Below are 9,618 nucleotides of genomic sequence, written 5' to 3' on the forward strand. Positions count from 1 at the left end.
TCTTGATATATTCCTAGGAGTTCAGGGGAAGTGGATGTTTCTGTGTGCCATGAAATGCACAGATGTCCTGAGGAGGGAGTAGGGCCGCAAGAGAAGGCACATCCAGTTGGCTTAAGTGCCAGGCTAGCCCCACTCTCTGAGGGCTTTTGTTATGACTTCAGAACTACTTTTGGTCCAAGGGAATTTAGGCTGCATCAGTATGCACCACAGGTATGACAAAGATGAAGAGGTTTATAATTATCACTATTTGAATATGGTAAAAGCCCATCAGAGCTTTTCCTATCCAAACATCTGAAGGCAGTGAGAGTGTTAAGTGACAATTTGTATTCACCAAGCAGGGATCTCTTGACTGAATGCAATGTTTGGTCTGCCAGTAAATAGAAAGGCAGAAGTATAGTTTCTGCAGCGATTTCAGATGTTGAAATTCTCACATTACAGCAAGACACCCCAATATTGTAATTTCTGAATACCTTCCAATCCAGAACCTGGCTCCTATCACTCACAGACACTGGTTTTCTTTATGCATTAGTAAAGAAGATGAGTTAAGATGTTAATTGCACTTTGAAATTCAAGCAATTTCTTTCCAGGAGGGTAAAAATTTCTTTGCAGGAGGGTAAAAATTCCATTTGCTACACAATTCCACTTAATGAAGTGTAACTCTCTGGGGGCTTGACCTAAGGATTTGTGCAAGTCATGAAATATGGACTCATTTTCTGCTCTGTGAAGTTTTGGATTCTGATGACTTTTGTTCCAGAGAAGGGCAAGTGTGGTGTGATGGTAAGTGAGGTCTTTAATGTCTTAGGCACCTCTGTGAGTGAAAGGGACATGCAGAATGAGTGGGTAGCTGACTATCTTGAGTCAGTAGTTCAGGACAATCACTGACACAGAAATGCAGAGTCACTGTGAGTTTGTGTCAGTGCATTAAAGGCTGGTTTTAGGCGAGGCAGAGTATTTCACAGGTGGCAGCACTTCCTGGTTGTTACCATTCTCCATTTTTCACATTCCCTCCCTGTAGCAGCTGCCTGCTCTTCCAACTTTCACCCACCCTTTGACACATATTTCTTCTGAGTTTCCCCAGGGTAATTTTCATTGAATTCCTCATTATGTGTGTGCCAATATGCATTAGAAGAGTTGATTCTGTGTGATTTTCAGCTGCCATGTGCAGATTGTGCTGCAAACCTGTACTGGGGGTAGCAGCCACCAAAAGCCACCAGCACCCCTGGAGATGGAGCACCTCCTGACCATAGGGAGCAAACTAGGCACTCCTTAAGCCTCACAAACCCAGCACATGGGTCCCATCTGTTCATTTTTTCCCATGTTTTTAATACATCCTAACTCCTCCTTTCCCCTCTCTTGCCCCCTTTCTCTCCCTTTCAAGTTACTTTCTTGACATCTAGTGGTATTGTGTTCTCCAAACACCAGACCAAAAGCCAGTGCTGTGCCAAAAAAGCTTTTGTCTCTCATCAGTGTTATCCTTCCCAACCCCTTTTTCCTCCTGTTTGATTTTTCCAGGAAGAAAATGCTTGTCTTTGGTTTTTCATATTCTGCACATCAAATATATCAATGTACTTTCTTTTTTGCTGATTTATAAAGAATACTTATTTACAGTAAAGTCTGAATAAATTTACTGTCCTTGGTCCCAGGAAAATCCCTGTACAATAATTTAGGAAAGAATGTCCAAGATATGCATAGAAACAATCCCTAACAAAAAGGTTCTTGCTAAAGCCAGGAATACTCCATCAAGTGGAGGCCTCTTAAATATGCAACTGATAAGGGACTATGCACTGTCACACACGTCTGCAGGAGGTCACTGCATCCTTCTTGTGGAAACACATCAAAAAATACATTCAGCTACAGAATGTGCACCTGAACAATGCAGGCTGTTGAAGGGATAGCATCCTGCTGTACTGCCTCTCATGTGCTGTATTCTGAACTTTACAGTGTCTCACAATGACATTCAGATCACGAAAAGAAGGAAGTTCTGTTCAATGGCCTCTACTGATAACTAAACACACAATGATCAACAGTGAAATTAAGGAACCTGGTGTTCCTGTCAGGATTTGTTTCTGCACTCAGGTAAAACTACAGTTCAGATTACTCATTTAAGGACCTTCCATCCTGAAACAGGAGGCTGGCAACAAAACTACAAATAACCCATGCCACTCCCTTTCCTGTTAATTCACTAGCAAAACAGCCTGTAATAAGAAATATAAAACATGGACACACAAGGCAGTCCATGTGCTTAAAAATGTGCTGCACACAATAGATGCTGACCAGGCCTCTCACATGTGTATGCTGGTTCCTGTCAGCAGGTGGGGAGAAGGCATAAGTCAAATCAATCTGCTTAGAAGTGTTGAAAAGTGAAACCACCTTACATTTACATAACATCTTGCCCTGCGGAGCGCAACAGGGACTTTTTAATACATATAATGAGCCTTTTGAGAGCTGTTACTATCTGGAGCTTCTACTAAGCTACGCTGAGTCACCACTTTCCTTCATGTCTCACAACACTTAACTTGATGGAAATCAGTAGCACCCTCAGTGTGCATATAGCATAACCTTGCTTTTCTGGAACTTGATTCTGCAAGTCAAGGGAAGAATGTGAAAGACTTTTCATCCATCTCACTAGGACCTGTGTTAAACTCTTGGTTTCATCTCATTCCTGAAGGAGATAGTTGTGGTATTGCTGCTGCACTTGTGCCCTCTGGTAGCCTGGTAGTTCAGGAATTGTTTACGTTTGCAGGGGTCCAGAGCACATTTCTCCTCCCTTCCTAATAAAAGCCTTCATCATCATCATGCATGTCACTTGATCTACTGATTCATCTTTTCACTTTGTCTAATTTTTGGTTTTGGTACGATTATCTCCTTTCAGCAGAAAAGCACCACCGACCACAACTAATTGCTTCAAAATGCTGGGTGCCGTGCACCTTAAAAAGCCCCAGAGAACTACTTGGCCATAATATTAACACATCACTGAAAGAAGTATTTACCCATACTTCTAGACAAAAGCTTTTCTTAATCCAACTGCTGTACAGTCTTGATATTTTTTAATATCTAGCATCGGACTTAGCAAGAAGAGTAATTCTGGAAGGTGTCCACACAAAACAATGATGCCTGCCATATCTGTTCTTTAAACCTATGCAACGCAATATAAAGTACCTTAAATCACACATTCAGTCACTATTTATTTGAAGTTCATATTTTGTGATTGGAAAATATTAATTGAAGGCACCTTTCCAGCTCCCTCTGTAACTGTATCTACAGAATTAATGTGAAAACATGCAGTAGATCCCAAATAATTCCTGGCATCTGCAATTAAATACTTTGAATTCTACTCCAACATGAAGAGATTTATGACTGTGACTGCCTACATTAAGGATGTCCTGAGCAAAGAGCCAATAATCACACTACCTTGCTAAGCATGGCTGAAGGAATGATCAAGTGTCAGGAGGTAGATTAACTGTAGTACATTAAAACACAAGCTGATTATTCAAATTATAATTCAAAGATTTTTTGAAGAATAATGTTCCCCAATCCCATATGCAAACAAAACAATTGGACTACATTAATATATTAATTTTTTATTTTCCCATACAATATTCACAGGGTCTGCTTTTTGTCTTATTCAAACTAAATTTTCCCCCCCATGCCCTCAAACTAAAGAACCGACATTTCAGGACACGAAAAGAAGTCTTGTAAACATAAAACATTCAACGCATAGCTGAAACCCAGAGCATTTAGCAATTAAAAACACAGTTATATCCCCTTTAACGCAGGGTGTTTTCTTGCGTATCACACCATTAACCAAACTGCTCATATATTAAAAAGGTGCAGCTTTAACCAAAGGTCACAATGCACTTCTTCACCCACTGCGTGTTAGCATGTGTGTTTTATTATATCCTATTCAGTCAGTTAAAAACTATACACAGCTACGTTTAAACGTGTGTTTGTGCCATGTTTTTAACAACAGAAAAATAAAGGCATTTTTAAGCTGTTGCTGCATATTATGCAGCAGGATGCCAGACCACTGGTTCAGACACCTAACTTTAATGGAAAAGTCAAGTCCACTAAACCTCTGCTGTGGGAGTAACGTTGAATGGAACAGTCCACTTCACACATTCAAACATTACGAAAGAATAAAGAGACATGTATGCAATAGCTGATCATCATCAGTTTTATAGCACTATTTACCACTTTTGCCAGCACACAGAGCAACTCAGTAGAAAAAAAACCCAACACAATTCAAGCCTTCAACCAAATGCCTTTGTTGTGATTAAAGCTACATAACTAATATTCAAACTCCAGAAATAATGAACACTAGCAAAAGTAAATCATGTTTTCATTTGACACTTGCACCTGAAGTGTACCACTTGCTTTACTACTGTGTGCAATGCAGCACAAAAAGTACTAGACATCAGTTGCTGAAGCACAAGAAGAAAGCATAGAGGTACAATCAAGAATGTTGTGTGCAGGCACAGATTTGTATCGCAAGACAAAAGCAGACTTTTGTTTTCTTGTATTAGCGGGTCTAACTATTTCTGGGGAACCTGCATCCCAAAATGAGACTGCAGTATTCAAAATTCAGTACAGGACAGTAAAACTTTACATCCTGAATTTTACTTAAGGAAATTTAATACTTCCATGACCTTCTAAATAGTCTTTGAGCTGTCTGACGTTTTCCTTCAGTTTCCAAAAGAGCAGTCAATCAGTTCGCAACAGAGTAGGGGCACTTTTATTTTTTTCAACCATGACATGATTTTAAAATCAAGTCATCTTAGATCAATTCCTCAGACTGCTTAAGTGTCACCTGAACAAGTAATTTCAAATTTTTGCTAGAAATACTATAGGTAATTAGTAAGAGTGTAGTACTCTTTCTCTGCTTGCCAAGAACTTGTGTAAGAAGCCTCTTTTCATTGAGCTAGTAATATATGATGAATTTTTAACTTTAGTTTATTTTGTGTGCATTAAAGAATTGGTCAGCCTCCTTTTTTTTTGCCCCAGAGCCATTTGAAGGAGTTTAACCTTACTATGACCAGCTCATTTCAAACTATGGGCATGTACATACATTTACTACCTTCCACAACAAAATAAAAGAGAATTTTACAGTACATAAGCTACTGAAGACATAAGCAGTGAAAGCAATGTAACTCTAATAACTCTACCAAAAAGATAACCTGAAATATTTAAAACATTTCCTGACCACTAACAAAATAGAGTGGCAATTAGATACACAAGGCTGTCATGTCTCAGTGCAACACAGAGGAATATTTTCAGCACTTGTGCAATGCAGTATCAATATCAAATTGCCCTCTCACTAGGAAAACAATTTAGTAAAAAGCTTTGTACATGCCTAACACGTAATATAACCTCATCCAGTGCTGGTGCTGTGCTGCTTAACTAACCAAGCCACTTCTGGTCCTAAATCCAAAAAGCAGCAGCAGCAGCAGCATGTATAGTACTGCACAGGTTCAATGACAAAGTTAGAAGACTCCCTATTCTACTGCACATTTTTTCACATAAACTTGGAAATTTGGATTTTTTTTGTATGCAGAAGTGGATTTCCTGAGTAGTCTCAGCTTACAATTTCTTCAGTAAAACAAACATTGCAGAAGAGAAAATGTATTTATTTTAATACAGAAGATGTTTAAGCAATCATAATGAAGTATAAAATTCAGCAAATTCTGAAGACTTTCCAGGCTGATAAAGAATGTGTACCACAATGTAGTGCCAAGCTTTCAACGATTTTACAAAAAAGCAATGGGTATGATTCCATTTTTCTAAAACAGCAAATCAAAACAGTGCACTACAGTTAATCACATTTTTTGTTTTGTAATCCAAGATATTCAGCCTGAAAATTAAAATGAAATGAGATTTTCATATATATGATCTCTTGGATCAGACACTAGACTGTTGTGTTATTTTAAAGTGTTACATTGCAGATGACTAATTGTAGTGGTAAAAATCAAACTTGGTTTGGATTAATATCAGTAGAAATAAAGAGAGACTAGACACTGCCAGATATTTTAATACAGGAATTAAAATATTTAAGTTCCCAAGGATCCTTAAAAACATTTCAAATTATGTGTCCCTTTCATAACTTTTTGGGTCCGTTTTGTGATTTTTAAGAGATGAGGAGTATACACATTTGAGTGTTGCATATATTCAGACCTCTGTACCTACAGTTAAATTGGAGAACCACTAATCTTAATGAGTAACACACCTGAAGCATTGCTGCTACTGGTTACGATCCAACGCGCGTTGTCGTGGTTCTTTTATCCGAGAAGAAGCTTTTAAGGAGAAATACCTGCCCGATACTAACAACAAGAAGAATGATTGCTTCCCCTATTGACCAGTAGGCCACCCTTGTGTTTAAATCCTCTGCTCTGCTGCGGCCCTGCGCTTCCCTCAAGCGGAAGTGAGTCTGATAGTCGATGACAGACTTCAAAGCTTCGTGAATTGAAACGCATGCAGACTCCATCTGAAGAAACAAACACACAACACGGAATTAAGAACCCTTCTAGTGATTTTGTGCTTTGATATTTAAAATGAGGAGTCATGTAATTTTGCAAGCTAAGAATTAACTCAGAACAATGTCAGATAGAAACAGTGCAAATATCATAAAATGTAACTTATACTGATGAAACTTGACACACAAAAATGTGACACTGTTAAATACAGAAGCAGATAAAACCACAGAACTAATAAAAAGCAACAGGCTCTGAGAATTAATGAATAAATTCCAAATTTATACTTGGATTCAAAATGACCCCCAGAAATATTTTTGAAATGTCACTGATCCTCCAGCTGTTAATTCCACAGGAAAAAAAGCAGTTGCTTATAATATTAAGATATACAGAGCAGATACTATGTGCTTCAGTTTTCACAAATATGACATTCTTCATTAATTCTCACTCAAGTTGTACAACATCTATTCTGTTGTCAAGGGACCATTCTCTTACTCATGTATACAAAAACTGGTTAGAGAAGGGACAATTGTTATCCTTCGGTGCTCCTGAACACCCCACACCTTACTCATACAAAAATACTTACCAACTTGGCCAATTTACTGATTTTTCATTTTAAAAAAAGCAAAAAGCACTATTTGTTTTCCAAGTCCTAGATAATTTTTTATATAAACTTCTTGCAGTTTCAGTTTATCTGCTGTAAGTAAAAGTACTCCTAACTGTGTTTTGATCACTAAGAGACAGTCATTAGATCTTCAAAAGACTTATTTTCTACTCACAATTTACGTTTCTCTTTAATGGCTTAAAATGAATATTTCCTGAAGATCAAACAGCACAAATTATTTTAAAGGAAATGTTTAACGCCCTTGTAGGGCTGCTCCGAGTCCCTTAAATCTGTGTCTAACTGCATTTTGATAACTTTCAAGGTGTGTCTGAAGAAGTCTAAGATAATCTTCTCGACAAAATTCAGAATGAGTTTTTCCAAACTAAGTTTTGCTATTTGTAAGTTGTAGAAACATCCTGATCTGCACAATGGATCTAAACACAAGGTCACTCTGGTTTTATGGATTTACCTTTAACTGCTCCCATGAAAGGCTGCCCAAATTTGGTCATGCCACAAGCATGACCAGAACTGCAAAAAGAACCTCCTACCAAGGAAGCAAAAAAAGAAACTAGGAGATACAGTATCAAGAATCTGGGCCCAAAATAAAAGCACTGCAGTAATTACGGAAATGATCCAAAGAAAGTTTTAAGGTATTTAGATTGTGCACAGGTGGTACAAAACTATAAAATACTGAAAATACAATAACAATAATGCTCTGACACTTTGTAGACTTAAAAAGCCCAAATGTCTAGAAGTCAAATAAATATAGCTGACATTATTGATTTATTTTGCTAGAATTTCCTTTCCCAGTTTAAAAACAGTAGTTACATGAGCTCTCCTCCTAAAAAAAGACTCTATTGTTTTAAATATAGAAATTATTCTGACAGTTTCTCCAGAGCTTGTAAATTTTTTAAACCCTGTTCCACCAATATCTATTTCATGAAATCCACATGTCAAGAGACACAAGACTGTGTCATTGAAAGGATGTTCCATTAGAAACTTCAGAAAAATCCCACCAACCAAACAGAAAACAATCAAAAAAACACCAGAAACCACCCAAACAACAGTGGCCCTAAGTTTCTGTCCTAATTTCCTCTTAAACATTTGGTGATTCCTTCTCAGATCTATTTTGTGTTCTACAAATCTTACCTTTACAAAGAAGACCTATTTGTTGCAATTCAGAATATTTGAAAAGCTCCACTTCATTAATTTTCAAAAGCAATGTAGGTAACTAAAGCAGCTGAACTTGAAGAAAAATTGCCTTCACCTAACAACTTTTGTCAAACACAACAGTTACCTGGGTAAGTGCGGTTACTCTGTTCTCGCTAGGAAACAGTGGTGGATCTTCTCCAACCTGGAAATCGAAGTACACAGTTTTGTGTGTGAAAGTAGAGAACTCATTGCTGAAGCAGAACTTGTATGTTCCATTCCTGGATGCAGTAAATGTGAAGCTATCATACTGTTTCTTCATCTCTTTGTACAGCACAATGCCATCGGGATCTTCCAACCGACAGTCAACATCATAATGACCCCCAGTGATCACCTGGAAACAAAAACCAAGAAATTGTCTTTTTAAAAATATGGACACCTATATATTTCTTCTAGTAAGTCTGGTCTGGCAGATGAAACTGCAAAGCTTTTTGCCTTGACAGGTGTTTTAAAATAGAATGCATTCATTTGAGAATCTTTCAAAGCAAGTCTGCAAATTTATTTTCCTATGAACGACATGCAGAAAATAATTAAAAATGCTTCTGGTTCAGCATTTGCACTGTCAACTGTATTTTAAAACCCTTAGGAGAACAATTTTAGCTACTTTGTTATTACTAACTGTACAACAGCAAAGGCTACAGTAGATGACACTCCATGAGACAGCAAAGACATGACAGTAATGAGTCTGACATTTGCTGTACACTCAAGTCCTCTGTGGAATTAATTCATCCAGCTGAGACTGCTAACATGCAGCAAGACACTCCCTTCCTGTGTGGCCAGGAAAGTGTAACTGCCCTGCTGTATCTCAGCTGCATTAGGCTGCAGGAATGGTGTTTGACCAGTAGAACAGGAATTTCAATCTGTCTGGCTTCATTCTGTCCATTTTCCTGTCAGCTGCTGTCAACAGAGCGAGCTCTGGGAGACCTGCCGTCTCCCTTCTGAAGTTAGACACAGGAGCTCTTGCAAAAAACAGCACATCAGGATAATGCCTGCAACTGACTCAAAACTTCACAATTGTTTCAAGGGGATTTCTGAGGCTTTGATTACTGTTGGTCTATAGTGTATTACTACCTGGATTCTCCAGAAAGACTGATCAGGAGTTTAGGTATTCACAACTTGGTATTCTGATGACTCTTACCATAGCAGTTTTACACTTTATCCTTGCTGCAAACTTTTTACTTTTAAGTTAAAGCATGCTGAAGGAGGAAGAGACTTATTTCATATGTGTGCAGAAATCACTGAAATATTTTAGTATCTCTGTATCTGCACTTCAGTCCACATGGCATTGTTTAAATGCTCATCAGTTTACTGAAGTACCAGGTTATTAAAATTATTACGTTA

At 37.9% G+C, this 9,618-nt stretch overlaps 1 protein-coding gene across 1 annotated transcript; it reads right to left on the minus strand.

Moving 5' to 3' along the window:
* Window positions 1-3,565: 3,565 nt before the first annotated feature.
* TMED7 (transmembrane p24 trafficking protein 7) lies at window positions 3,566-8,611 on the minus strand. The gene is made up of 2 exons (XM_031064728.1): window positions 8,366-8,611; window positions 3,566-6,478 (listed from the first exon to the last, which is right to left on the minus strand). The coding sequence occupies exons 1-2, from the start codon at window positions 8,537-8,539 to the stop codon at window positions 6,242-6,244; spliced, it is 411 nt and encodes a 136-aa protein (XP_030920588.1). The 5' UTR covers window positions 8,540-8,611; the 3' UTR covers window positions 3,566-6,241.
* Between the last annotated feature and the right edge of the window lie 1,007 nt (window positions 8,612-9,618).

Source organism: Geospiza fortis, unplaced genomic scaffold (genome assembly GCF_000277835.1).
Source record: "Geospiza fortis unplaced genomic scaffold, GeoFor_1.0 scaffold962, whole genome shotgun sequence".
NCBI lineage: Eukaryota > Metazoa > Chordata > Aves > Passeriformes > Thraupidae > Geospiza > Geospiza fortis.

Excerpts from the sequence above, each read along its gene's own strand:
- TMED7 (XM_031064728.1), bottom strand. The coding sequence starts at position 8,539 with ATGAAGAAACAGTATGATAGCTTCACATTTACTGCATCCAGGAATGGA. Across the intron at positions 6,479-8,365 it reads GAGTAACCGCACTTACCCAG|ATGGAGTCTGCATGCGTTTC; the intron begins GTAACTGTTGTG and ends TTGTTTCTTCAG.